Genomic DNA, 27,840 nt, shown 5'->3' with positions numbered 1-27,840 from the left:
ATGGTCAAAGACAACCTGTTTCTGATGTCACCAGACACCTCAGCAGGAAGTGGACACTAAGTGGGGCAGAGTTCTTTCCCATACTTTTTTTTCCCTAAAGATTTTGAGAGAAAGAGAGAGAGAGAGCAAGAGAGAGAGAGCACAAGTGGGGGCAGTGAGGGGCAGAGAGGGAGAAGCAGGCTCCCTACTGAGGAGAGAGCCTGATGTGGGGCTCAACCCCAGCACCCTGGGATCATGACCTGAGCTGAAGGCAGCTGCTCAACCAACTGAGCTACCCAGGTGCCCTTCTCTCCCATACTTGACCTGATGTCTATAGAACCCTGTCTCTTCTCCAAAGAGAGGTTTTGACCTTGTCAGCCCCACATTAGGTCGCAGATTGGCCAGATGGTCAAGTAGTCCCTGAGCCAGTGTGATGGCCAACAGGGCCACAAGAGTCACTGTTGCAGTTACAGGCCCCATAGACTGCCACATTTCATAGACTCAGCTAGGAAGGAGATGACAAGTCCCATGGATCCAGACAGTTTTTTAGTCACACAGAGCAAAAGCAAGACCAGCATGGAGCCAACTTCTCGCAACCCTAGTTCCACAGGATGACATGGAACACTGGAGAGACTGGGACAGGAGGTATGGTGGCAGGTCACTCTGTGGCAAAGGAGCCAACTCTAAACCACAACAAAGCAGTTGCATGGCCTCAAGCTGAGCTCTATGGGGCGAGGGAGCCAGATAGAGAGCCCTGCACTCAAGTGAAACTAGAAAGATGGGATGAGGAACGGCCTCACTGTAGTCTCCTACAGACGGGGGGGCTCCTCCCCTGGTTGCTTATGGCTTTGCTCTGGGAGGAATTGGAGTGCATTCTGTTAAGGCTCAAGCCAGACTCCTCAAGCCTCACCTACACAGCCAAGGTAGAGACGGGCAGAGTTGTAAGGTTACTGGGGTGGGGCTGTTACCCTGCACTCACACCCCTTTCCATCAGTACCCCTCAGACATGACCACAAGGTTGACTTCTCTATAGCTTAGTCTTGCATGTTCTTGAACTTCATAAACTGGAATTGTAGGAATGTACTCTTTCATGTCTGGCTTCTTTACTCAACATATCTTTGAGATTTGTCAATGTTGGTATTCCTGCCGGTGGTCTGTTCTTATCACTAGAGAGACATTTGGGTCATTTCCAGTTTATTCTGGTCCTAACCTTGCTCTCCTGGAATTTCCATCCCTCATTATACTAGAACCTCACGTTTCTTAGGTTCTGCTTTCTCCATTCTTTCTCGTTTTTTAGATTTATTTATTTAGGGGTGCCTAGGTGGCTCAGTACCTGCCTTCAGCTTAGGTCATGATCCTAGGGTACCAGGTTCAAGCACCATGTCAGGTCCCCTGCTTAGCGGGGAGCCAGCTTCTCCCTCTTCCTCTGCTTTTCCCCACTGTTTGTGCTCACTCACTCTCTCTAAAATGAAGTCTTAAAGATTTTTTTTAGGGACGCCTGGGTGGCTCAGCAGTTGGGTGTCTGCCTTTGGCTCAGGACCTGGTCCCAGATTTCAGGGATCAAGTCCCACATCGGGCTAGTGCATGGAGCCTACTTCTCCCTTTGCCTGTCTCTGTGTCTCTCATGAATAGATAAATGAAATCTTAAAAAAAAAAAAAAAAAGAAAAAAAGAAAAAAGAAAAAAGAGAAAGAAAATTATTTAATAGAGTTAAAAAATTTTTTTTAAGATTATTTATTAAAAAAAAAACAACAAACAGGGATCCCTGGGTGGTGCAGCGGTTTGGCGCCTGCCTTTGGCCCAGGGTGCGATCCTGGACACCTGGGATCGAATCCCACGTCGGGCTCCCGGTGCATAGAGCCTGTTTCTCCCTCTGCCTATGTCTCTGCCCCTCTCTCTCTCTGTGACTATCATAAATAAATAAAAATTTAAAAAAAATAAAAAAAAATTACTCAAACTCTTAAAAAAAAAAGATTATTTATTTAATCATGAGAGACACACAGAGAGAGAGAGACACACACACACACAGACAGAGAGACAGAGATGGAGGCAGAGACACAGGCAGAGGGAGAAGCAGGCTCCATGCAGGGAGACTTGATCCCGGGTCTCTAGGATCAGGCCCTGGACTGAAGGCGGCGCTAAACTGCTGAGCCACCCAGGCTACCTACCCCCCCCCCCCCGTTTTTTTTTTAATTAAAAAATAAAAACGATTTTCATCTCGTTTCCTCCTCACTGTTGCAATGGGGGCAGTGGCTTGCAGAGACTCACCACATCCTACCCAGAAGCAGAAGTTCCTTGGTTCTGCTTTTGATCACTTCCAATGGATATAGTCTGACTTCTTAGTATTTTTTTCTTAATCACACTCTACCTGATTTCCTCTTGCGTACACAAGTTATCATGTTTTTAACTCCTTCAAAAATAGATATGCGCTACTTCCTCAGCTTTCTCGGGGGATGGCCACTTTGCCTCAGAGTTCTTGTTGTTTTGTTTTGGTGCGAGAGATATTTGTTCCTACCTCTTTGTCTTCTTGCCCTTCTCTGGTGCTGCTGGGAAAGTTTCAGATGATTCTTATAGATTTTGGGGGATCTTTATGGACTTAGAGGAGGTGAGGGCTCCCCGCTCTGCTACCCTATTGTCTTGATGGGCCAACTCCCTGAGAGGATGTTCTTTCTCTTCAGCCACCTCAGTGCCCTTTTAGGGAAGCACTTTCCCCAACTCCCATCTCCTCTCCCCTGAATCTTCTATGACTTCTGCTCACCACATAGCGTCAGCTGCTCCCTAGTGTTTATCAGCTAATGACTTTTGAATGTCAGTTGCCAGCCTTTGCTTCCACCTGGGTTTCCAGACTTCTATGTCACACCTACATCCCCATGGGCCCCTAAAACACATCTCCAAACTTCCCATTCCTCCCGCAGCTCTCTCCTCCTCTGTCTGTGACCCTTTCAGGAAAGACACTGCCACATGTGTCTTTCATCAAAAGATGAACCTAGCATCTCTCCCTTCCCCATATCTCACAGACCATGTCAGTTTGGCCTCATGAGCCCTGCCCATCTCCCTGACCCCATTCCCCATGGCCATGGCATAGGCCCCCGGTTCTTCCTCAGACCTGCCCTCTGGAGGGGTGCACATGCCAGGAGCACTCAGTGGGCACAAGTGGTTTTATTATTTCCGCCTGGAAGAGGAAGCCCAAGCAGAAGCAGGGCTGCACAGCTGACCGAGCTACATGCCTGCCAGCAGCACTGATGCCAGTGTCCGGGGCCCAGGACTGTTAGGAGCCATCCAACAGTGGCAGCCAGAATCTTGCCCACAGAGGCCTCCAGCTTGAGAAGGGGGCCCAGCCTCACCGATGCCGCTTCCGGATGCTCTGCAGCTCCTGGTAGATGGCGCTGAAGCTGGGCCGCTGCCCGGGCTCGTAGGCCCAGCACTGCTCCATGAGCCTGAACACAGCGTCAGGGCACAGCTCTGGGCAGGGCAGGCGGCCCCCTGTGGGCACAGGCACAGCACAGCAGGTGTGAGGAGTGGGCATGGGGACCCCAGCAGCCACCTTGAGTCGTAGACACTCTCAAGGGCCCCAAGGACACTGAGGTTCTAATCTCGGTCCCACTGTGTGTGACCTCTGCAAGCCTGTCTTTTCTGGCAGCAAAAGGGACACAGTAAGGCCTCCCTCACTTGCCACAAAGAGTAAATGGGATGGTGTTGGCCTGGCACACCTGGGGGGCTCCTGCCGTGGCAGCTCCAGGATGACCATTGCTCTCTGCCCCAGTGGGTGGTCAGAGGACCTGGAGGAGCCCAGCGGGAGCACCGAGAAGCTGCTGTCATGTGGGGATGCCTCACCTTTGTCTTTTTTTTTTTTGCCTCACCTTTTTCCACAAACTCCCGGGTCTGCTGATTGCTGAGGTTGGGGTAGGGGGAGGCTCCTAAGCTGAAGGCCTCCCAGAGCAAGATGCCAAAGCTCCACACGTCACTCTCGGAGGAGTAGCGTCCTGCAGGGAGGCAAGGTGTGAGGGGGCCGGCTGGTCCACTGGCCAGAGAGAGGGCCCTGCAGCCAGAGCAGGTGAGGCCCAGGTACCGTAGTTAAGGGCCTCCGGTGCCGTCCACTTCACAGGGACTTGTCTGAGGCCCCCTGAGGCTGCATAGATGCCATCAGCTTCTTCCCGGGACATGCCAAAGTCGCTGATCTTCAGGACATTCTTCTCCGTCACCAGGCAGTTCCGGGCAGCCAGGTCCCTGGGTGGGGCGGACAGGGCAGAGGCCCGGGCTCCAAGAGTAGCCCTGAAGAAAGCTGCTACCTCCCCCCCCCCACCACAGGTGGACTCCAGGCCTGGAGCAGGTGCCTGCAGCGAGGAAAGCGGGAGGGTGGCGATGCCACTGGCACCCCTCACTCACCGGTGGATGCAACACTTGCTCTCCAGATACTCCATGCCCGCAGCCGCGTCCCCCACCATCTGCAGCAGGGTCTTCATCCTCAGCCGGGGGCCCTCCGTCCTCAGGAAGGTCAGGAAGTCGCCCCCTGGGGGTGGGCGGGGGAAGGGCAGGGGAAGCCTTGGTAAGCCTCTGGCAGAAGCCTCCTCCTCCACATGTGCCCCCAGACCAGCTTCCTCTGCTCACCCTGCACGAGCTCCATGACAATGTAGATGGGCTGCTTCTGGGTGCAGACGCCAATGAGCCTTACGATATTGGGGTGGCTGTACTGCTTCAGGATCCTGGAGGGTGCCGCCACTTAGGAGCCCACCTGGGGGAGCCCCGGGAGCCCCAGGGGCACCGAGGGAGGATGGGAGAGGGCAGCACAGGAGAGGCCAGCAGGCCTGGCTGTGTGACCTTGGGGGCGTCACTGAGCCTCTCTCCCTCAGCACTAAGCAGGGTTGTGGGGGGGACGACCACATGCATGGTGAGGGGCCACGAGGGAGCAAGTTAAGCGCTTTACCTCATGCCATGCATGGAGGAACCCTTTGCATGTGGAGGTCTGAGATCGTTACTTTATCACCCACCTCGCTTCCTGTAGAAACTTGGCCTTGAGGTCAGGTGGGAGGGTCTCTCGGCAAGATTTCACCGCCACCAGAGTATTGTCGGCCCGTAGACGTCCACTGAACACTTCACCAAAGTTCCCCTGCAATGGTCTCAGGCTCCTACCAGCCTTCTCTGGACCATGGTCCTCTTCCTCACTCCCAGGGACTGGTCCTCATCTTGTCCCCACCCTCCGCAGACAGCTCAGCCATGCTCCAGAGGTGTTTACCCCTGGGTGGGGACTGGGTGCACATGGGCTAGGCAGGGAAGGTGACCTCTAACTTGCCACCTTCACAGAGAGAAGGGACACAGAAAACCCAAATTTCTCTTTCACTTGGGTTGAAAAAGCATTCTTTGTCTTAAGAAAGTGACTTTTTTTTTTCCTTAGCAGGTATTTTATAGCTCACGTGACCAAAGCGTGTCTCCCCACGCATATGAGAGCAACCTGGGGAGAAAGGGCCTGGATGGGCTGAGGGCTTGGGGGTGGGGGCAGAAGTGGGGGAGGGGAGATCAGGCAGCCAGGAGGCTGGTAGAGCACTCAACTCACCCGACCAATCTGCTCACCCAACACCAGGTCCTCGTGGTTTAGCACCCATTTGTCCTGGGGGAGGGAGGGTTGGGGGTCGGAAGTCAGTGGAGGAAATGTGTGCTGGGCCCTGCAAGGGACCAGATGTCCCCCACCAATGCTATGTCTTTCATTTCTTGGCACCTCGGTTTGTTGGTCTGAAAAATGGGGGTTAGACAGGATCAGGATCACACTTAAACAACTTTGGGGACCAGGCGGGTGCCCTCACTGGGGGAGTGTCAGCTCTGCATGTACGTGTGTGTTCTATGGAATGGTGAATGGCCTTGGGATTCCAACCATAGAGGGAAGCTGGCTCCCTGAGGAGTAAGGAATCACTTTGCACCCGTTTATAGACAGGAACCTGGGAGACCATGCCTGCCTGGACACCACGTGGCACAGGTGGCATGGTCGGGCTGGGCACAGGCTCACCTTGGGGACCGCTCTGTTGAGGACAATACCACTCTTCTTGGTGAGGGGCTGCTGGGAGCGCAGTAGGTGGTCGATGAGCAACGGGATGCTGGGAAAGCCATCCCCTTCAAGTCGGTACAGGTTCTGTGGGGCAGGAGAACCCAGGATCAGCAGCCTCCTCTGCTGGGGGGGCCCTGAGCCCTGGGAGAGGAGGGGACAGGAGGTATAGCTGGTAGAAAAGGTGCTCTCTGCTGCCGTGCCACAGCTTGGAGCCCTTCACAGGGGAGGACCCACGCCGAGGACTGTGCCTCTAGCTTGTTTGCACGGACTGGGCATTCTCTGGCAATTTTCACCTCTGCCAAGGAAGCATCTACTGTGGCAGCATCTTCCTCCCCTCTCAAGACCATTCCCCTGCAGAGTGGGGGGCAGGGCAGAGAAGGCCTGAATCCAGGCCCCACTCACGTCGGCGGACTGGATGATGAAGTGCCGGGGCTGGCCATCCCACAGCACAGACAGCACGTACTCCTGCTTGCCCTGGCTCTCCCGCACCAGGAAGTCCCCGGAGTGTGTCAGCAACTCAGACACCTCTGCCCGTGGGATTGCCCCATGGTACCACAGCTGCTCATGCAGGGGCTTCTGTACCTCTGGAATGAGCTGCAGTGGTGGAGGGAGCTGGCCGGGGCAGGGGAGGGGCAACAGAGGGGAATTCAGCAATTTGTCCAGGGAGGCCATTAGGACAGATGGGAGTCACGGGGTGGGGGATTCTCTGTCTCACATCTACCCCTCTAATGCCTCCTGTGTGGCATTAGAGCCCCTGGAGCAAGCAACGGACTCACCCAATCTTGCTCTAGACAGAGCTGGGAGGGGAAGCCCAGGCTGGTGACCTCAAACTAGGCTTCTGCCTTTTGCTCTAGGCCCCAGCTATGCAATGACTCCCAGGGCAAGAAGAGCCGGGAGGTAACAAGGCTGTAGCACACAGTGGGGTGAAGAGGAAGAGGGTGCTGGCTGACAAGATCTGGGGACATATGTAATCTGGAATCCCAGGGAAGACAAGGACTCCTCTGGGCAGAGCCTCCTCTCTAGGGCAGCATGATTAACCCCAAACACCCTGGTGGGAGGGTCTTAGGGGGTACAGGTCTGAGATCTCCTAGCCTGGCCCACCCCAGAGAGGAGGACAGAGATGCAGGCCCAGGCTGGGTTCTACTCACCGAGAACTTAGGGCGGAAGATTCCTGAGATGTGGCTCTTAAGGATCTCCAGGGTGGGTGTCCTTCCCCCTTCTCGCTCCTGCTCCTGAGGCCAGGGACAGACGTCAGCGGGTGGCCAGGCTTGGGGAGGGGGAGGGCAAAAATGAGGAGCGCGCCCCGGGGCGGGCAGGCGTGGCTGGCAGCGGCGGGCAGTGGTAGGCAGCTCACCGAAGACGATGTGGAGTGGCGGTCATCCTGTAGGAGCAGCACGGGCGGTGGTTCGCCAGGGCCCAGCTGCTCCAGCTTGGTCTGCAGCAGCTCCTGCTGGGCCTGCAGCTTGGCCTGGGTGCACAGAGCTACCTGCAGCCCCTGAAGCGCCTCCTGCAACACCTGCTTCTTGGCCAGCAGCTGCACCCTGCAGATAGGGCGGGAGGGGGGTGGTGCTCAGCCCATAGCTGGCAGCCAGCAATGGGTCAGGCCGGCTGACAAGAGGAAAGAAAGGCGGGCTGCGAGGTTGCTGCGGGCGAACCCACTCACCGCTCCCGGGGATGTGTGTTCTGTTCTTCATTCTGGAGATCGCGCTGCAGCTGAGTGACCACCTCTTGCCGGCTAAGCACTGTCTCGGTGGCCACAGCCAGTTCATCTGTCACTGAGGTCAGCCTGTGCCCAATGGAAGGGCAGTGTTAAGAGTCACACCCCTCAGATGCATCCCTGCAGAGCCAAGCAAGCCTGGCCACCTGGCTACCTGGCCATAGTTCTACAGAGCTGGCGCCTGCCCCTGGATACTCCAGCCCACCCCAGCCTGGTGCCCAGCCAACACGCACGTGTGCTGCACGCTCTCCACAGTCAGCTCATTCAGCTGCAGCTCCCCTGGCTCCAGTGGTTCGCCCTCTTCAAGCAGTGACTCATCAAAAGTGACACAGGGTGGGATGTCAGGTGCGGACCTGAAGGGGGACGGTGCCCCGTCAGTGAAAAGGCCAGAAGCCCTGGTGCCCAGGGGGAGCAAGGAGGGGCTTACCCATACTGTTGCAGGAAGCCTTGGTACTCGCTCTCAGGCTGGATGCGGGCAACAGCTGCAGCCATCTCTAGGTGAATGGCCGCCACCTCGTCCTGCACCAGGCTGCTAATCTCCAGGTATTCCTGCAGGATCTCCTTCCTGCCGCCAGACAGGAACCCCGGTCAATGGGGCCTCAGGCTGGGCAAAGCCGGGCAGCTGCGGACCCCTGGCACTGGGTTTGTAGTAGTCAGCCCTGGAGTTGACCCTCCCCTTCCCCTTCATCATTTACCAGCCAGATGACCACAGGCAAGTTACTCAATGTCTCCTTTATCTTCGTTTCCTGGTGCATATAATGATGGATGGTGGGTATTGTGATAAGGACCCAAAGGAGCTAGTGTGCAAGCGTGTGGTAGGCACGAACGGCGGGGGACTCTGGGGCTCCAAAATGTGCACAGGCCTTTGACATGCTGCTGGCCCTATATCTATGTGTCTAGTCCTCTAGGACCTCAGCCTCAAGCAGCCACCTGCTTACTCGAACATCCCAGTGGACATCTCTTAGACACTAACTCCATGAGTGGAAACATGAACTCTCATTCTTGTCTCCTGAACCCATTCCTTCCCTCCCTGACCTCGTAAGTTAGCAGGAACTCCACCTTCCAGGAGTCCCCTGGACTCCACCTCACACCTCACTTCCAGTTCATGAAGAAGAGGCCCCAGCACCACCTTGGGAGCATACCCAGGAACCGGCACCCTGGCCCAATGGCCATGGCCTATGGTCTGCACTCTTCCAACAGCCCCCTGCCTGGCCCCCTGAAGTCTTTTCTCAATACAGTAGCACCCAAGACCTCACAATGGCTTGCTGGCCCCTCCATCACCCAGCAGCCCCCCAAGCCCTGGACCAGTCCGGCCTCACATCTGACTCTGCCCTGCCCTGCCACTGCCTGGGCTACATCAGTGGCCCTGCTGGTCCTGGATTCCAGGCACGCTCCCACTCCAGGCCCTGTGCACCTGCTCTTCCCTCTCTGACTGGTCTAACTGCAAACACCCCTCAGTTTGCCCTGGTACCTCTGAGGCTTTCCCAGAGCACTCTACAAACAGCTGTCCCTCCTCCCTGCCCACCTTGCCTCCCCATTGCCCTTCCTTATTGGATTTTTCTCCATAGTACATAGTCTCACACATGCTACCAATGGGCAGGACTCTCTTTTCTCTCTCCAACAACACGGGTGAGCCTAGAGAACAGATGCTCCTGTCTTGTTCTCTGCTGTCCTCCAGAGTCTAAAATGGGGCTCCATAAATATAATGAAACCTTGCAATAAGGGACCCTGGGGTCACACGATCCAGATATAAACTGCTAGGCTCCAAGTGTTGGCCCAGGGCCTGTTCTCCCAGGATGGTGTGACCATTCTCACAGGACCAGATCTCCTAGACCTGGCTTCTGGGCCTGGGGCAGGGCTGAAAGGCTGTGAGGGGGGGCAGAGGGGGGCAACGGGCTCACAGGATGCAGGCCATCTCCTGGTGCAGGTCCTGCAGCGACTGGAGTAGACCAGGGAGCATGAGCTGGTGGTGGTGCTGGTGGTGTAGCTGCGCAGCCCGCACGCCCAGCACGTAGCGGTTGTGGTGAGCAAAGAGCTTCCACAGGCTGCGTACATACTTGTCCTTGGCCTTGTCCCGATCCTTGTCTGCCAGGTGAGGAGAGGGGTGGTGGGTGATGGTGCAGAGGCCTGGGCAGGAGATCTGGGCATCTGTGGACAGGTCATGGCTGGCTTGGGATTCCCCCTCTCCCAGAAAGGAGAGCCACAAACCTTTGCTGGCCTCCTGGTACTTGCGTCTGGCCTGGGCGCTGTCCCGTGCCAGGACTCGGTACTGGCTCTTCAGCTTCTCGATGTCCTGGTTGTGGGTCTGGGAGAGGAGAGGTCAGTGTGGGGGTATGGGTCCCCAGGGCACAGGAGATTTCCACCCAGCACAGGTCCTGTGGTTTTGGCAGGCTGGGCATCTAAGTCCATCCTCTGGGAAAGGCCTGGGGGCCTCTGGGGCCCAACCCCTGCTGAAGTTAGGTCAGAGGAGCTGGCTTAAGGACAGGCTCCTGGGGGAGGCAGAGAGGTGGGCTGGGCAGGCTATACCTGGCCCTCCTTGACCTAGAGTGATCTCTGGTGGCAGGTAGGACCTGGCTGCAGGGACGTCACATGGCCTGTGCAGTCTCTCCACAGAGCTCCTCACAGAGAAGGGCCCGTGCTTGGTTTAATGCTCTGCTGAAGCCATCTTGAAACTCTGCACAATTTTTTCACAAGAGGCCCTGCATTTTCATTTTTGCACCGAGTCTTGCAAATTATGTTCCTGGTGGCAGGAACAATGGATGGTCAAGACCAAAGTTCTTATCCAGTTCCCCTGTTGACACACTGGAATCCTTTGGGTAAGTCCCACCCCGTTCCTCAAAATCTTAGTTCCCCCATGTGTAACAAATCACTGTGAAGGCTACACAAAGCTTTCTTTTAAAGGGCCAGATGGTAAACACTTTAGGCTTATACCGTTATTGCAGAAACCACTCAGCTCTATAATAGCCACAGGCAAAGGGGTGCCTCAGTGGCTCAGTTGGTTAAGCCTCTGCCTTTGACTCAGGTCATGATCTCAGGGTCCTGGGATTGAACCTCACGTCAGGCTCCTCATTCAGCAGGGAGTCGGCTTCTCCCTCTCCCTCTGCCCCCTCACCCTGCTTGCACTCTCTCGCTCTCAAATAAATAAAATCTTGGGGAAAAAAAAAACAGCAACAGGTAATATGAAAATGAACAAATGGGTATGGCTGGGTTCCAATTAGAGTACCCATAAAAGCAAGCCAGCCCCTGAATTGCAGGGGCTTCTGAGGAGAGGGAAGAGGGACAGCGGGTGGCCACTGGCCACCAGGGGCCGCTGTGGCTCCACGGTGAGGCTGGGTTTGGCACAGGTGGAAGGGGTGTGGTGCAGGGGTTGCTGACCAGCACACGAATCTGGAGGCTGAAGCAGCCAACCAGCTGCAATCACACAGCCTCTAGACCCAGCAGCAAGGCAGGGCAGGGCTCGAATGCAAGTGAGCTGACTTCACACCTCTGTGTCAGGGAGTCACACTGCTTGCTGCCTGTGGTGTGTCCGCTGCCTTGAGAGGAGTGCGCCCAGGCGGATGGCAGACAGACTAGCCCTGACTCCCCTCACTGTCTCTCAGACCCCAGAGCCAGATCCCACACGTCTTGTAGGCGACGGCTGGATCACTCTCCTTACTCCCAGCACTTTCCTTGGGCCCATGGTCAGGTGACAAAATGTAGAATGAGGCCCTGCCACAGGCCAGCCCAAGTGCAGGGAGGAGGAACGGAAGCTAGGGCAAGCCTGCGGTCAGGGACTTCCACTTCCCCCAGTGAATCCAAGGGCTCTGTGCAAAACCAGCCCAGTTAGTCTCAGGCTTCAGGCAGCAAGGGCCAGGTGGAGCCTAGGCTCACCTACTCACCTTGGTGAGCTCCTGCTGCAGCTGCTGCCACTGCTCGCTGTAGGTCTTACGCAGCTGCTGCCGCTCGCGGATCAATAGGCCTAGCTTGCTGAGGGGCCCTGAGTTCAGATCCTCCGCGTGTTGCTTCAGCAATCGGCTCAGGCCCTCCGTCTGGCTGGTGATCTCTGCCCAGGACTAGATAACATGGGACAGGCGAGACAGGAGGTGGGCGACAACGGCTCCCTAGCCTGGGCCTGCCAACTCTCTGACCCTCCCTGGGGGGGGGGTTCCAGGAAAGGAAGGGGGGCAGATATAACTGACACCCAAAGGAATTCCTCAGTGGAAAGCAGGAAGGGGATGAGGCAGCCCGGAGGCCCACAGAACCCCCACCTGGCTTATGAGGCTGTTGGGGCCAATGCCCCGGCCTCCGCTGTCCTGGAGGGACATGTGGTGCAGCAGCCCTGCGTATTCCCTGTCACTCTTGACACGCTGGGCCATCCACTTCCTCATGCCCTCCAGAAGCCGCAGCTCAGCCTCCTGCATCTGCTGTACTGCCCCGTGGCCCTGGGTGCTGCAGAGCTCTGAAGAGAAGCCCATGGTGCCGTCCTGGGAGCAGAGGAGAGCCCCACTCTGGGCAAGGCAGCAGCTGGGGATGGAGGGGCTGGCCCTCATTGCTTCCCCTGCCTGGGGCCAAGGCCTGGCGCCAGGGTCCCCTCCCTCCCCAGGCCCTGCTCCCCGGCACCCTTCCCAGGGGCTCGGGGTGCCCAGGACCCTCCTCCGGGCTCCAGGCAGCCCCAGCCCCAGCGGGGCCCCTGCCCTGCCGCCCGCCCGCCCGCCCGCGCCCCACCCGGGAGGTGTCCCCTCTCCCAGCCCGCCGCCCCCGCCGCCCTCCCTCCGCGCGCCCCCCTGGGCCTCAGGGCGCCCGGTTACCCGCGCAGGCCGCTGCTCCGGGGCTGCCGAGGACGCCTCGGGGACGACTCCGGCCCGACTGCGGCCCGGGCGACCCTGGCCAGTTCCTGCTCCGGCTTCCTCCTGCCGCGGTTTCAGTTGGCCGGCCGGGGCGGGCCCGGAGAGGGGAAGGGGCGGGCGGGAGGGCCGGCGCCCCCGACGCCTGCCGGCCCCCCTGCCCCGCGGCCGCGGAAACGGAAGGGAGGAGGGGGCCGGGGAAGAATGGCCGCGCGGAGAGCCGCCCGCCCGCGCCCCCGGGGCCTGGGCAGCGCTGGGGGGGCGGTGGCGCGCGGCCAGGACGGGGAGGGGGCGGGGCGGGGGCGGGGGCGCCTGCCCCGGGCCTCCCCACCCCGTCGGATTCCCCAAGGAGAGCTCAGGCGCCAGCCAACATTTGAATAAAAATTCCAAGTAAATATCCCCGAGGAGAGGCCTCCTTCTCCGGCGCCGGGCGCAGGGCGCAGGGCGCAGGGCGCAGGTCCCGGGGAAGCGGCCACCACTCCCCTTCCCCAGGCAGGGGCTTCCTGTCCCAAGGGAAGCCCGGGCAGAGGAGGGGCCCCGGCCGCGAGTGGACAGGTATGGAGTTTCCTGAGCGGACACTGGCCGGCAAAAACCCTCCATCGCGGTTGGGTCAGGCCCCACCGTAGACCTCAGCCTCCCCGCCTAGGGGATCCTGCTGGGGGCGGGGGGCACCCCAGAGGGTGGAAGCGCTCCACTTGTCCTACTCTTGGGGCTCACACGTCCCACACCCTGGGGCCTGTCTCCAGTTGCGCCCTCCTTGCACAGCCCACTGCTCCCCAAAGGGGGCCCTAAAACTCTGTGGGAGAGGAACTTTGGAGACCTGACTTGGGCCCACTGTTGAGAGGCCCGTCTGACAGGCTAACTGGCCCCCATCCTGGCTCCGGTCCCAGCCCGGAGGCAGTCCCGGGGTCCTAGGAAGAACGACATTACCACACAGGAGACCAGGCCTGGTTTGCATAGTCTGCACGTTTAATCACTTTAAAACCTCTAACATTATCTCGTGTCCATTAAATAGAACCAACAATGCTGGGCCTGTTTAAATTACAAGAAAAAAAAAAAATCACTGGGTTCCAACCCAGTATCTTACAAAATCAGCCAGGCTGGCCACAAGGGTGGGGGGATGGGAGAGAAGAGGACACCCCTGGGCAGGTGGCTGGGTGCCAAGAAGGGCTAGGGGAGAGAAAGAAAAGAGGTCTCCCAGACGGGGAGGGGACTGATTGTCCTAATGGGAGGGGTGCGAAAGGCACGTCAGAAGAGGGGGACTTAAGGGGGCAGAACAGGTCAGTGCTTTCTCCACAAGGGCACAGTGTTGGAGGGGGCTCAGTGCCACCACCTGCGCACCCCTGGCACTTGGAGAACCAGTGACCCATGAGCCCTTGGCACAATGAGCCCCATCTAAAACACGGATGACAGCCTGCCCCTCCCACCATGATCCCCTTTCCTAGGGCCCACATGGCTTGCCCACTGGCCTCTTCAGGACTTGGGGCTCTACTCCTCACTCCTCAGCAACATGCTGCAGCCCCCCACACCTCAGGGCCAGGGTAGCCGGGGGAACAGCAGAGTGGACAGTGGGTGTGGGAAGGTGGGTGGTCCAGCTGCTACCCCCATTAAAAATACAAAAAAAAAAAAAAATCAGCATCTAAAGTGAAATAATCACAAAGTGAAAATATATCCTCAAACAGCCCCTGAGATCCCCACAGGGGAAAGCAGCATTGGGTGGGAGGCGGGAGAGGCCGGCCAGGCCACCGTCCCTCCCCACCACCCACCCAGGGGCTCCGGGACTGTGAGTGCCAACAGCCCAGGCAGCCCCGGGCTCAGAAAACAGGGACTTGGGCCCTGGCAGGAGGGGAGGGGGCCCGAGAAGGTAGGGCAGTCAGGACACCAGCACGGGGCTTGGCTGGTGGCCAGCTGTGGCGGAGATGGGCAGAGGGACATACGACTGCGCACGCACCCTGGAAGCACCTGCCTTGCCTCGGTCCCTTCCTTTGATCACTGCTTCCTCAAGAGGCTCACCAGACATGGGGAACAGGGTCGGGGATACGAAAGCCCTTGGAGAGGTGGCCTCCTCCTTCCAATATCCCCTCGGCCAGCCTCCCTGCTGCCTGGATGGGGACCATTATTGCTTTAGAGGAACAGGGAAGGGACAAGAGCCACAGCCCGGGTCAGGATCCCGAAAGAGAAGGGCTGACCCTCTTCACTCCGCAGGGAACACTGGCTGGGGCCTGGACCTCAGAAAGCTGCCCTAAAGGTTCCACTCCTTTCTCCACACAGAAGAGGTGCTGGAGGTGGGGCGAGGCCCTTGCCCGCCCCCTCCTCAGCTATTCCTGGGGCCCTGCCTCCGGCAGCCAGGTGGCCCAAAGGTAGGATGGGAAGGCAGTCTCTGCCCCTCGTGCCTCCCAGCTGGGGTCCAAACCCAGTCCCAAGATTAAAAAAATACTTTGGTGAATTAAAAAGTGCCCAAGGAAGGGATGGGCTTGAAGGGGCAGGCAGTAGGCGCTTGTCAAAGGGCGCTCTGGTCTTTGATAAAGGCGGTCCTCTCGCCCCGGCCCTCGTCCTCTTCTGAGTCAGATGGGCACTCTTCCTGCCAAGCTTCGGGGGGCAGTCCCTTATAGGATATGAGGCCACGGTCCATGGTGTACACCTTTACCCCCCGGAAGCTGAAGCCTGAGCGCAGCTGCAGGACCAGGAAGACAGTGACGAAGACCAGCACGATGAAGGCGCAGCTGAGGCCAGCCACCACCTCTGGCAGGTGCGAGGGCAGCAGGCCTGCCCGTGGCCGGGGCTCTGCCTCCACCCCTGCGGGTGGCCGGGGCGGCTGCTGCTGGGGTGACTCGCGGCTGCTCTGGCTCTGCCGGGAGCACGTCTGCTCCACGGGGTCCAGGGAGGCATGGCTGGGGCAGCTGAGGCAGTCTGTGGGGGCCAGCCCCTGGCATGTGGCACACGAGGTGTGGCAGGGGGCACAGACACTGGCCCGGATAATCTCCACATCGTTCTCGGTGCTATAGTGTGTGTCGAGGACTTGGGGAGTGAAGCCTGATGGGCAGTGCTGGACGCAGCTCTTCTGGTGCAGGGAGAAGCCTTCCTCGCACACTGCCAGCATGGGAGAGAAGGTGGGTGTCAGCCAAGCTTTCAGCCCCAGAGTTATGGTCATCCTAAGGGCTCTTCAAACCCCTTCTCCGCCTAGCATTGGGCTTTGGGACAGGTCCCCTCTGTACCCCCCAACCCTAACCCCAAACCCCAACAGCCACCACTACTGACCCACACAGGCCTGGCTGGTTGTGAGGGTCTTGCAGCCACTGCTCTCGGGAGGTGTGTGCAGCCCCTCAGGGGCTGTGCCGTACAGCACAAGGGTGAACTTGGTCAGTGTCCCTATTCCAAGGTAGGGGAGGAAGAAAGAGGAGTTAGGGAGCACTGGCACCACGCCCAGAATCCCAGAACCCACCAGCTCCCCTGCCCAGTCCTCAGGCATCCCTGGTACCATAGTTGTTGGCTTCGCTGGTGTTTTCAATCTCCAGAACCCACTCGCCAGAGGGGTCCTCATCCCAGGAATGGGTTGTCATGAAGGCCCAGTCATTAAACCCATCTGCGGAGTAGTCGTGAGGCCTAGGGGAAGAGGGTGTCCATGACTGTTGGAGGCCTCTGGGAGACCCCAGCCAGGGGACGCCGAGGCCACAACACATGGACCATACGCCCTCCTCCAGCACAGCACCAACCCCACTGGGCAGGAAATGTCTATTGCTGCTTTCCAGTAGGCCAGATGTTCTCAGCCAGAGGATTCTGGAAACATGGAAGGTGCATGCTGCGCACAGGCAGGCAGGTACACTACCAGCATGTGATGAGTAGAAGCCAGGGATCCCTTGAGTGTAGGACAGTCTCATAGAACAAAATCATCCGTCTCCTAAAGTGCCACCAGCACTCCCAATGAGAATGCAGTGGCTACTAAGACTGTGATGAGTCTAAGAATGTTGTGTGAGTGGGAAAGACAGGACAAGCTGGGCAGGGGAGAAGACAAGCACCTGGCGGCCAGCAGGGTGGAACGCGTGCCCATGGGGCTGACCAGGTGGATGGCCAAGTCGCCACGGCGATTGTAGGACAGGGTGAGGCGGGCCTGTGCGTGCTCCAGCCGTGTGATGTGGCTGGGCTCCCCCAGGCAGGCGGTCACAGTCTTCCGCACCTCCAGCCGCTTCCCGATGTCCCTGTACAGACAGCAGCAGGGACAGTCTGCCAGCCTGCCCCAGAGGGCACCCCCTGTAACCCTCAGGCCCCACCCGCCCCTCCCAGCTGGGGTCCAGCCCTCACTTGGGTTCAGTGAGGATGTCAATGATGCATTTCCTCTGGGGGGGCACCGTCGTCCAGTTCTGGGCCAGGGTCACCATGGCACCTGCGTCCAACAGCCCGTAGCCATATGAATGGCTCACTGTGGGGCAGGGAAGGCGGGGTCAGCTGGGAGGCAGAGGACCCCCACCTTCCCCCGGTCCAGTGCACCAGGCCACCCTGTCCTCACCTTTCCGGCCCACACCATTGGTGGCCCAGTCATTAGCATTGAGGTGAGCTGGCTTTGAGGTCTGTACCACCAGGTGCTGCATGTCTCGCCAGGTGAGGTTCTTACTGCAGAGGTGGGAAGGACAGGCCAGGGCTCAGTCAGTCTCCTTAGAAAGAAGGTGGAGACAAAAAGGGCTGCCCTGCAGGGGGCGCTGGTGGGGACAGGGTTGCTCCTCAGTCCCCAATGACTTACTTGGCTTCCAGGGTGAGAGCGATGATGCCAGCCGCCAAGGGGGCCGAGGCTGAGGTACCCGTGTGAGACTCGGTACACTTCTGACGCAAGTCTGTGGTCACCTACCATGAGAACAGTGTTGGGCCTGTGATGGGTGCAGGGACTAGGAGGCTGCCTGCCCGCAGGCCCAGAGCACCAACAGACAGCAGGGGAGCCAGGGCCAGGACACCTCAGTCCCAGCTGCTGCCTCGCTCACTGGCTGTGAACAGACCAATGCCTGGCCCTTTCTGGGCCTCAGTGTCCCAAGGTGCGAGGGGTTGAGCTCCAGGCTGGAGACTATTCAGGGCCATGCACATCTTTAGACAGAGTCTACACTTCTCAAGGGTTTCAGACAGCCCCATGACCCCATTCTCAGTCCCAGTGAGCCCCCCAGCTCCCGTTCCGTGAGGCCTGAGCCACCATCCCCTGCCACTAGTGGTCTGGAAAGCCCCCACCCCTTGCCCCCCGAGCCAGCAGGTAGCCCTATCTTCAGATCCTCCCACCCACCCCACCCCCGCCAGCACCCCCCTGAACCAGGGTGGGACTCACGATCTGCTTCTCGTTCTGGTTGCCACTGCTGTAGGTGCTGGCCAGCGTGGACGAGCAGGCCTCACTGTACCAGGGCACATTGCCAAGCTGCGTGGCGCTGCTGATGGACAGCGTGTAGATGCTGTTGGTGTAGCCGTCACAGTTGCAGCTGTCGTGCTCGCGGCCCCCGTTCCCCGAGGCCCACACAAAGATGGAGCCCAGTCCCCCGCGGCCCTGTGGACAGTGTTTGCCAGGGTCACTGGCAGGTGGGGCCTGGGGGAGGCCTGGTGGGAGGGCGCTGCTGCTGGGGACTGGGAAGGCTGGGGCTCCATTCCCAAGGGCCCTTCCTCCACACCCCATGAGACCCCTGCTAGGTCAGGTGCTTGTGCTGGACAACAGACCCGGGTTGCTACCAAAATGTCCAGACTGGTGATTTCCAGGGGCTGGAATGATGGGCGATTTTCCACTTATTTTTCTCTTTTTCTGTACATCTAGTCCATTAACATTTTAATAAATATGCCTTGTGTAAAATTAAAGTGTAACACAAGGGATGCCTAGGTGGCTCAGCAGTTGAGTGTTTGCCTTTGGCTCGGGGGTGATCCCGGAATTCCGAGATCGAGTCCCACATCTGGTTTCCTGAATGGAGCCTGCTTCTCCCTCTGCCTGTGTCTCTGCCTCTCTCTCTCTCTTATGAATAAATAAAATCTTAAAAAAAATTAAAGTGTAACACAAGAATAAACAAACAAAAACAGGGAAACACAGGGAGAAAGCTAGGAGAGACAGTGCCCAGACTGCTGGAGAGGCCAAGCCGGGACACCTCCTGAGGAATCCCGTGCCTCCGCACCTGGCTAACCCCCCGGAAGAAGGCCTCTTCGGCAAGGCGTGCAGGTCCATCCACGGTCTTGCCGTCATCCTCAGGACCCCAGCTGGCACTGTAGATGTGGATGTGGTTGGGATTCAGGCCCAGAGAGCGAGCCTCCACCGCGTCTGTCACCTCGCCGTCCAGCATGCGCACCCCTGGCCATGGAGGGGGGTGAGGAGAGGGATACTGCGTGGGTCTAGCTTCTAGGGGCACCCTCCCCCCAAAGCACACCCAGCCCTGCACCTAGAGGACACGCAGGGGAAGGCAGAGGCCAGTGCTGGGAAACCCTGAGCCCTAACTCCCTGGCCTGCCTCTGGCTCTCCAGGGCAAGACCCCAAATGGAGAAAGAGAGAACACATCCTGCCTTCAACCACATATCCTGGCTTAGAATGAGCCTCTGCATTCCTAGGGGACTGTGATGATCAAACCCTGCCATGTAAGATGTCAGAGGATTCAGGGAGGCTCCTGCTAAGAAACCCTCGCCCTGCTCCACAGCACAGGGCCACCAGCACTGGTGGCCTGGCTGAGTTGTCAAAGATTCTCTAAGGAACAGCCGTGTGGTCAAAAGGATCCCCAGTGGCAAAGTGTCAGGCACTGGCCAGACAGGAAGCAGGTAGAGAAGATCCCACTCGAAGGGCCCTCCCAAAGGACAGGGCTGTCAAGTCCCACACCCACCTCCAATGCGGGCATTGTAGGCCACGCCAACACCACAGACACCGTTGTTGGCCACTGCGGCCACCTCGCCTGCACACCGTGTGCCATGCCTGCCGGGACCAACAGCATGACATTAGCAGCGGAAAGAACATGGCAGGTGCAGCCTGAGGAATAGGACGGATCAGCATCCCCCTCCCCCACCAGCCACGATCACTGCCCCACCTGTGTGTACAGTCCCCTCCCACAATGTCCACTCTGTGGCCACCTCTGCTCTGAGCAAAACTGGAGCAGGACTATGGAACTTCAGCCTACTGGGGGAGCAGGTCTTAACTCAGGATCAACTCTGCTTCCTCAGTACGAGAAGAGAGGTAAGGCAGGGGCCAGGGGCCTGCCATCACTTACCTATTGTCATTCATCTGTGTGTACCGAGGCTGGGGGTCAGGGTCCTGGTCATTAACATCAAAGCTGGCCCCAGGATCCTGGAGAGGACATGGCCATCATCAGGAGCAGTCTGACGTAGCTGGCAGGGCAGGACTACCAAGACACCCCTCAAGAGGGATTGTGCCTCCCTCCCCCACCTCCTCACATAATTGCCTGCCAAGTCTGGATGGTTCTTCTCGATGCCGTCGTCCAGAATGGAGACCACAATGCCATGCCCCGTGTAGCCCTGAGCCCAGGCCTCCTTCACGTTCAGGTCCCGCTGGGTGACGCCAGACTGCAGAGACACCAACCCCAGCACTCCAGGACTTACAGGATGTGACTGGTTGTGTGAGATTAGGGGGACCCCCGAGGAATCCCTTCACCGCCCCCAAAACCTCTTTCTCCATCTGCCCCTGCTCCTGCAATGCTAGCCTTGGTCAGCTGGGTTCCATGGGAGTGTAAAGAACTCTGAATGGGCAACCCCCAGGCTTAGCAGGAAGGGCTGGGGAGACAGGGCTTGGCAGACAGAAAGAGGAAGAATGAGGGGAGGCCTCCAAGTCAGCCTCATTCTCCCATGAAAGCCCTCAGTGGCCGGATGTATACTGCCAGGGAGGAGGACCCATGACCTGAGAAAGCAACGTACCAGGTACCACTGCTGGGGAAATTTGGGGTCTGTGGGCTCCTGGTACACATCCCGTTTGATCCTTCGCTTTGCCACCTGCTGCTCCAGCCACTGCACCTGTGACAGAGTGGGGGGGGGGCGGGGGGCGTGTGGGCAGAGGAGGGAAGGCCAGGAGAGGCTCCAGAGAGGGGGAAGGGAAGGGTGGCAGCAAGAGGGGCTGGGGCCGCACTCACTTGAGGCTCCCTCTGCAGCCGGCTGTGCCGCGGGCGGTGAGGCGACAGGGACCGCTTTGTCACCGCTCGATGCCAGAAGTGGTAATAGTCGCCGAAGATCTGCAACGGAGCAGGGAGACTGAGCTAGGCTTTCCATCTGTCAGTCCCTGGGGAGGCAGCGGACGGGGGTGGACAACCGGGCTGCAAGGGGAGGCTCGCAACGGCAGGGGGTGGTAGGGCATCTGTTCCCTGCCCAGGACCCCGCAAGGAGGTGCAGGGCACGGAGAGGGACTCACCCTCCCTGGGACAGTCTGCTCCTCCGAACAACCTATGTCAGAAGCCCAAGAGCCGGAGGAGCCACTGCTCCCATCCCCCTTGCCACCCAGAACGTGCCTACTCCCCAGATGGCCGGAGAAGATCAGCCACAGCTCCTGGTGCTGGTGCCTGAACCCCTGCCCTCACCAACCCCACCGCAGTGATGAACACCCTATGCCTAGGCCAGCAGGCAGTCAGAACACCTACCTGACCCAAGTTGAGGAAGCCGTGCTTCCGTGCCAGGCTGTCAGCCACGGCTGGGCCTCCGGGAATGTGCACAGCCCAGGTGTTGGTGTAGACCTTCTGGTCACGGGCGTCGGCTGCCAGCAGGACCAAGGCTCCTGCTGCTGCTACCACCCATAGCAACCAGGGCCTCAGCTCCATGGGGGGGACAGGTGGCCGGGACCCCGGAGCCCCCGTCTCCTTGGCCTGGTCACAGGGCCTCGGCTCCCGCGTGCCTGCTCACTGCCTGTGGCCCGGGGCTGACTGGTGGGGGCATGGGGCCGAGCAGGGCAGGGCTGTGAGGGGAGGAGGGCTGCCGGCTCTGAGGGAACAAGGGAGGAAGAGGGGGAGACAGTTGGTCACCCCAGCCACGTGCTAAAGCTGCCTTCCCACCCCATGGCTCAACCCAGGCCTGCAAAGGGCCCCGGGGGAGACAGGGGGAATCCAGCTCCCCGCCAGGTCAGCCAGCCAGCCAGATGGACGGACCCCCTCCACACACACACACACACACACACACACACACACACACACACACACACGGCTCCTAAGCCTCCTTCCACACAAGAATACGGAAGTGGGATGAAGAGTATCAGGCTTGAGTCATCCAAAATCAGAAACAACAACAGAATAAATGTTCACCACAAAGTAAAAAAGACATGGGTTATAACGCAGTATGTCTACACATGACCCCATTTTGTTTTTAAAGAACTATTTATACATGTAAACTTATATATAGCCACAAAACAAAATCTGGAAGGACACATGCTGAAATGGTAACGATTCTCTCAAGATGGTGATGATTACAAATAACTGTTATTTTCTTCTTTGTATCATTATATATTTTCCAAAATCCGAGGTACATTTTATAAAATGTTGGCTTCTCAAAGTTTTTTAATGGGTGGTGTCTACACAGCTCACTAGGGTTTCCTGGCCCAGCAAAGCAGACCCAGCCACAGGGAGTTACCTGCAAAGACCCACAGCCCCTGGGAAGAAACACTGGGTGACCCTCAGAGGGATGGGGTTTTAGGGGCCAAACACAGGGATTCCCCATGGCTTCACCTCCCTCCACAGGTAGCCCCCAGACTGGTGACCATCAGCAAAGTCAAGGGCCCAGCCTCTTTTAGGCTGTTTCCTGGGGAACACTGGGGCCGCCAGCCCTGCCTGAAGTGGGTCTAGGCGCAGAGGCCCCCTAGCACTCCACGCCCACCAGCCTTGCGTAATCTGAGCCCAGGCAGCCAGGGCAAACACTGGCTGCTGAGCCAGGAGCGCCAAGGTGAGGCTGAATCAATAGTCTGCGCGTTGTTTTTCCTCCTTCAGCAAACAGACAGCAGGACCTCTCTGCCCGGGGCCACATAACTGTCCCCACATAGGGCCCCTGACTAGCTAGAAGCCAAGCCCCTGGAGTGGGGAGAGGCTGGGGGAGGCCCCAGCGGGGCTGCTGGAGGTATCCTGTCTCAGTGCCAAGCTCATTGAGGAGACAGCCTGCCCACAGGGCCCCGGATGCCCCCACCACTCCCAACCCCAAAGGAGGCCACACTACCACACAGCAAAAATGAAGCTCCTCAGCTCACCCAGGCAGAGGGAAGCTGGGCAGGTGGCCTCCTCACTGGGAAACCTTGCTTCTCCAGGGGCTCCCCTCAGCCACGACCAGCCTCCCTGGCTGCTCCTACTGCAGTCCCACCCTGCAGGCTGGGAGGGACTCAACACACAATTCCCAGAGTATTTTCAGTTTACACCAAAATAACCTGACAGCTGATGGCAGGAGGCATCCACAGTACCACTCCTCCTCACCCTGGATGGGGCAGAGTCCATGGGGCTCCAGGACAGGCCCATGATGCCTTGGGCCACCAAGTTCCGGAAAGTCAGTCTTAGCAATAGCAGCGTGGCCAAACATAGGTCCTAGGGTGTGAAGAGACCCCAAGTGCCTCATTTAATAGAGGATGTGGGGCTCTGAGGGCAGAGCCAGATAGGAACAAAGCTTCTTCTGCCCACTGCAATAGCCACCACATGGGTGTAGATGGCAATTAAGCCGCCCCAGACCACAGCGCTGTGAGCTCCGCCGAAGCCCCCAAAACCAAGACGGGCTCATCTGGGTCCAGCCCAGGTTCTAGCACATTGTGAATGGAGCTGCAGCTGCTCAGCATTAAAGGTGATTAACCAATTATTTAATTACCCTGCAGCACCCAAAGAGAAAGCAGGCCTCAGGACAACCCAACAATCCCCCAAGAAAGGGCCTGCCTCCCTCGGCCCAGCATCCCTGGCCATGGTGAGCTGTGGATATGGCTTCCATAGAGCCCTGAAGCCCCTGGACAGCCCTCCCTCAGCATGCCGGAGGGAGGGAAGATCCCTACCCACTCCCCTCCCAAAAGTGCAGGCACTGAGAACAATGAATGAATGGGCTTCTCCCCACCCCCATCCCAGACTCTGACTCACCCTCTGAGTCCCAGTTCTGCTTAAACCCCCCAGGCTTGCTGTATTTCTAGCCTCCTTCGATGCCCCCTCACATGGGACTCAATGTCCCCTCACATGGGACTCGGCTCTGTGCTGTGGGCACAGAGAAAGCTGGGAGTGCTCTTTCTGGCCGGAACCTCCAACACAGATGGCCACTCTGAAGCATCAAACTGAACCTACCCCCAGGTCCGGCTGCTGTTTCCCAGGCACTGAGGGTCTGGTGTGGATAGGATCCAGTCTCTCTTTCCAGCAGATTGCAAGCCAGGTCCTGTTACAGGCACCCTGGGGCTCCCCTGAAATTCTGATTTCCAGTCCTTGCTCAAACTACTCATTTGCTGTGTGATCTCAAACAAGTAACTTCCTCTCTCTGGGCCTCAATTTCCCTGGTGGTAAAAACTGCTAGACCCGAGATTGTCAAACTTTTTTTTTTAAAGCCACATAATCCTTTTATTTAAAAAAATCAAATCTTAGGTGGAAACCCCATATAGGAAACAGTAAAATTTGGGCTGCTCTGGTTGAGACACGTCAAGCTTGGCTACTCGTTCTGCACTGTGTCCACACCTGGCCAGCAGCTGCCCAGCCCTCACCAGGCCCCAACACCTGGGCTCGCCCTCACACTTCCCAAGTCAAAAATAGAATTCCCACACCTTCCCCGGGGCAGAGGGTCTGCGCCCCCCGCCCCCTCGGGGCACGCGGAGAGCAGGTACCGACCAGGCAAAGTGACTGCTGTCAGACCTGGCTGGCAGGCAGGCAGGCAGCCCCGCAGTCGGGCCACCCCACGAGGGAAGCAGGGGCCTGAGCCAGGCCGCGGCGGGAGGTAGCCCCAGCAGCGACCCGCGCCCTGAGCCAGCCCGGCGCAGCCCGCGGAGCCCGCACCTGAGCCTCGGTCGCCCAGGTGTGCGGGCGGGGGCGGGGGCGAGGCCGGGCCGGGAATCATCCGCTCCGCGACCGCGGGGCTGGCGGGGCTGGCGGGGCTGGCGGGGCTGGCGGGGCTGGCGAGCCCGCGGCGGCCCCCGGCGGCCCGCGGAGAGGCGGGAGCGCCCGGCGCCTCTGGGATTCTCTCCCCATCCCGCCCCCAGCGGGGGCCCCGCGGACGCTTCCTGAGGTCAGAGGGCTCGCCCCGGCCCCGAGCGGAAAAGTACCGGCACCGGCAGGGCCCGGGGACCGAGGCGGGCCCGGCGCGCTCAGGTGGGCTGCGGGGCGCCCTTCCTGCTCCCCGCGGCTCCACCCTCGGGCCGGCCCCCGCGCCAGGTCCCAACGCCTGGCGGGCAGCGGGGGCCGCGGGGCCCGGGTCAGCACCGCCCCGACCCTCCCCGCCGCGGCGCCGGGCGCCGGGCCGCGGAGCCCACTCCCGGCGCGCAGCGGCCCAGTCCGGCCGGCTCTCCCCGGGCCCGGCGCCCGCGCGCCCCGGCGCGCCGCCTCCCCGGCCCCGCGCCCTCCTGCTTACCCGAGGGAGCCCAGGCGGGTAACTTTTCCAGGCGAGCGCCGCGGCGGCTCGGGCGCCCCTCGGCCGAGCGGAGAGCCCGGCGGCGGGGGCCTGGGCTCGGCGCCGTCCCCGCGCCCAGCAGCAGCGTCACCGCGCGGAGGCGGGGAGGCGCGGCGGGCGGCCTCGGCCCGGCCCGCGACCAGGGCAGGGCTCGGCCTGGGCTCGGGCTCCAGCGCGGGCGGGGGCAGCGCCGGGCCGCGGCGACGCTGCTTGTTTACTCCGGCCGCTGTCAGCGGCTGCGGCGGCCCGGGCTCCTCCTCCTCCGCCGCCGCGCCCCTCCCCCTCGCGGCGCCACCTCCGCGCTCCCGGCCCGCCGCCCGCCGCCGCCCGCCGCGCCGCCCGCCGCCCATGCCGCCCGCGCCCCGGCCCGCGTTCGTAGCTCCGGGCCCCGAGCCCAGGCCCTGCGGCCTTGTGGGGCGCCCGCTGCCTCCGGCGCCCGGTAGGGGCAGGTAGGAAGTGGGGCCGGAGATCCCAAAGCCCCGGCGGCCGCCTGGCGCGTCCCCCACCCCCACCTCCCCGGCCCAGCGGCCCGCGCCCGCGCCCCCGCCCCCGCCCCCGGCGCTGCGCCCCCGTTGCTTCCCGGGCGGGCGGGCGGCCGCGCGGCCGCGGAGACCCGAACCCGGACCCTGGGCTGGGGCTGTCGGAGGCTTGAGGACGCGCTCAGTGTCGGCTGGCTTGTGGGCGACCTGGCCCTCTCCCCACCCACCCCCACGACCGCCCCATTCCTGAGCCGTGAATTTGGGCATGACCAGGTTGAGTGTCCTGGGGTGACCGACCTGGTGTAGCCCCCTCTGAGGTCAGACTCGAGCGAGGCGGGGCACACCTTCCCAGGGCCTACTGTTGGAGGAGTCACGACTGTTTGCATCTATATAGACAGGTGGATAAGCTGAGCTAATAGCCCACGCCTTTTACTTTTTTTTTTTTTTTACCTTTTTTTTTTTTTAAACCCCAACTGGGGGATCCCTGGGTGGCTCAGCGGTTTGGCTCCTGCCTTTGGCCCAGGGCGCGATCTTGGAGTCCCGGGATCGAGTCCTGCGTCAGGCTCCTGGCATGGAGCCTGCTTCTCCCTCTGCCTGTGTCTCTGCCTCTCTCTCTCTCTCTCTCTATGTCTATCATAAATAAATAAATCTTAAAAAAAAAAAAAAACAACTGCAGGGCACTTTACATTACCTCCTTCTTACATACATTATTTAATCCGCATAATCCTTCCAGGCTGACATTATTAATCCCATTTTACAGATAAGGAAACTGAGGAGCCAAAGTTAAACCATTTACCCGAGGTCCCCCAACTAGCAGGCCTCAGAGCCTGGATGAGATCTGGGGCTTTGGCGGAGCTCGGATCCAAGCTACTTGCAATATACCAACCGGCTCCTCTCCCTCCCTGGGTCCCTGCCCTAGAAAACGTCTGTGCTACTTGGCTGAGGCCGCCACTGCTTGAGCTGAGAAAAAAAAGGGGAAATGTGGCCAAAAGCTCCCTGGGCTGGGTTATTCCAAGGTCGCAGAGGAGTCTCTGTCCATCCCGTCCTGCTCCCTGTGATTACCTGGCCGCACAGAATTATCCTGTGGCCTCCTTAACACCGGGGGTAATGGCAAAACCCAACACCACCCAGTACTTACTATGAGCCAGGTGCTATTCTCAGCTCTTTCCATGTGTTAACTTATTTCTGCCTCCCTGCAACCCCCACGAGGTGGGTACAATTTGGCACCGTTTATGTAGCACTGTCTGCATTTACCGAAGAGGAAACTGAGGCCCAGAGACGTCAAGTAATATCCCCAAGGTAACTGTGTGGCAAATCAACTGGCAAGCCTGGGTTCTGATGCCTGTGGCGCTTTTTCATTCTCTGCCACCTTAGGTTAACTTCATTCTGAGAGCCTCCATTTACTCCTCAGTAAAGTGGAGATGATATTCAGCTAATGCGATGAGGTACGACTTGAACACCCTTTCAAATGCGGCAAAAACTGGAGCCTCAGGTTACAACATGAGGTCCTGAAAGTCTGGACTTGGGAGCTGAGTCTGGTTCGCTGCTCTCGGGCTCGGGGTGGGAACTTCCCTCCCAAGAAGCTGAGACTCCGTATGGGCCACCCTGGGGTAGCCCCACCAGCAGCAGCCACATTTGGGAGAACAATGCTTGTGCAGAGGGAGGCAGGAAGTGAGTCATGGTTCTTCCTCAGTCCGTGAGCAAGAGAACCCCATTGAGGGGAAATTGGGACAGGGCTAGCCCCACCTAGGCTCGGAGTCCCCTGGTGCCCTTCCCTCTTGTCCTCTGGCCTAGAAGAAAGGTCAACACAGAAAGAAAGCTATTCTGGCTGCCTCCAGGGGTCCCACCCATCCCGGAGGCTGGCCCCAGGGGACTGCAGCGGGTCTCAGGAGGAGGAGGAGGGGCTAGCCCTGTCTCAGATGGCTGCCACCCCTGCAGCTGCCTCTCCCATCCCGCCTTTGGCAGGAGGTGCAATTCTTTAGGCTGCGTTGCTCAGAGGTGCATCACTTGAGGGAAGGAGCGGGGAGAGGATTGAGCGAGTGAGCATCTGTCCTTACTTTGCCCAGAGCATCTTTGCCCCTGTCTCTATTTGGGAGTTTCACATAAAAATGTATTTTAAGACACTCCTCTGCCAAGAGCTCGGAAGCAACCCTCCTTGAGATGAGACTCCTCCAGAGAGAATCCCACCTTGCCACAGCTGGTGACTGTTAGCCAACTTCTTCCTTTATCTCCCCCAAACAAGTCCTGGGGGCATGTATTATTCTTTTGATCACACCCAACG

The 27,840-nt window shown here is 59.1% G+C and overlaps 2 protein-coding genes across 4 annotated transcripts; both read right to left on the bottom strand.

Annotated features, from left to right (window-relative positions):
* Positions 1 to 3,118: 3,118 nt before the first annotated feature.
* FES (FES proto-oncogene, tyrosine kinase) lies at positions 3,119 to 12,667 on the bottom strand. Its single transcript, XM_055326798.1, has 19 exons — positions 12,520 to 12,667; positions 11,980 to 12,195; positions 11,611 to 11,784; positions 9,941 to 10,037; positions 9,634 to 9,817; positions 8,160 to 8,297; positions 7,966 to 8,085; positions 7,679 to 7,801; positions 7,370 to 7,556; positions 7,164 to 7,247; positions 6,418 to 6,627; positions 5,977 to 6,099; positions 5,530 to 5,583; positions 4,967 to 5,085; positions 4,587 to 4,681; positions 4,365 to 4,488; positions 4,048 to 4,205; positions 3,839 to 3,961; positions 3,119 to 3,461 (listed from the first exon to the last, which is right to left on the bottom strand). The coding sequence occupies exons 2-19, from the start codon at positions 12,184 to 12,186 to the stop codon at positions 3,319 to 3,321; spliced, it is 2,463 nt and encodes an 820-aa protein (XP_055182773.1). The 5' UTR covers positions 12,187 to 12,195; positions 12,520 to 12,667; the 3' UTR covers positions 3,119 to 3,318.
* An 835-nt stretch (positions 12,668 to 13,502) lies between these two features.
* On the bottom strand, positions 13,503 to 25,879 carry FURIN (furin, paired basic amino acid cleaving enzyme). 3 transcript variants are annotated; one of them, XM_055326643.1, is made up of 17 exons: positions 25,042 to 25,244; positions 22,935 to 23,042; positions 21,129 to 21,465; positions 20,628 to 20,726; positions 20,416 to 20,511; positions 19,939 to 20,067; positions 19,755 to 19,831; positions 19,374 to 19,462; positions 18,681 to 18,853; positions 17,858 to 18,070; positions 17,291 to 17,391; positions 17,060 to 17,163; positions 16,855 to 16,972; positions 16,572 to 16,751; positions 16,034 to 16,158; positions 15,814 to 15,924; positions 13,503 to 15,645 (listed from the first exon to the last, which is right to left on the bottom strand). In XM_055326643.1, exons 3-17 carry the CDS (start codon positions 21,303 to 21,305, stop codon positions 15,056 to 15,058), a joined length of 2,382 nt encoding a protein of 793 aa, XP_055182618.1. In that variant the 5' UTR covers positions 21,306 to 21,465; positions 22,935 to 23,042; positions 25,042 to 25,244; the 3' UTR covers positions 13,503 to 15,055. The 3 variants fall into 3 exon arrangements, with proteins under 3 accessions (XP_055182618.1, XP_055182619.1, XP_055182617.1); XM_055326644.1 differs by lacking the exons at positions 22,935 to 23,042; positions 25,042 to 25,244 and adding an exon at positions 25,857 to 25,879; XM_055326642.1 differs by lacking the exon at positions 22,935 to 23,042.
* Positions 25,880 to 27,840: the final 1,961 nt, after the last annotated feature.

This window comes from Nyctereutes procyonoides, unplaced genomic scaffold (genome assembly GCF_905146905.1).
Source record: "Nyctereutes procyonoides isolate TBG_1078 unplaced genomic scaffold, NYPRO_anot_genome, whole genome shotgun sequence".
Lineage (NCBI taxonomy): Eukaryota > Metazoa > Chordata > Mammalia > Carnivora > Canidae > Nyctereutes > Nyctereutes procyonoides.
The sequence above is the reverse complement of the archived record's forward strand: the minus strand, read 5'-3'. Positions and strand labels throughout refer to the sequence as shown.

Bases quoted from the DNA above. Each gene is read 5' to 3' on its own strand.
- FES (XM_055326798.1), bottom strand. From the start codon at position 12,186: ATGGGCTTCTCTTCAGAGCTCTGCAGCACCCAGGGCCACGGGGCAGTA. The intron at 8,298-9,633 runs GTGAGCCCGTTG...GTCTGGCGGCAG, and splicing joins CAGGAGATGGCCTGCATCCT to GAAGGAGATCCTGCAGGAAT. The intron at 7,802-7,965 runs GTGCGTGTTGGC...CATTGGGCACAG, and splicing joins GTGGAGAGCGTGCAGCACAC to GCTGACCTCAGTGACAGATG.
- FURIN (XM_055326644.1), bottom strand. From the start codon at position 21,305: ATGGAGCTGAGGCCCTGGTTGCTATGGGTGGTAGCAGCAGCAGGAGCC. The intron at 18,854-19,373 runs GTGGGTGTGGGA...CTCCATGGCCAG, and splicing joins CTACAATGCCCGCATTGGAG to GGGTGCGCATGCTGGACGGC. The intron at 17,164-17,290 runs GTAAGTCATTGG...CCACCTCTGCAG, and splicing joins GCTCTCACCCTGGAAGCCAA to TAAGAACCTCACCTGGCGAG.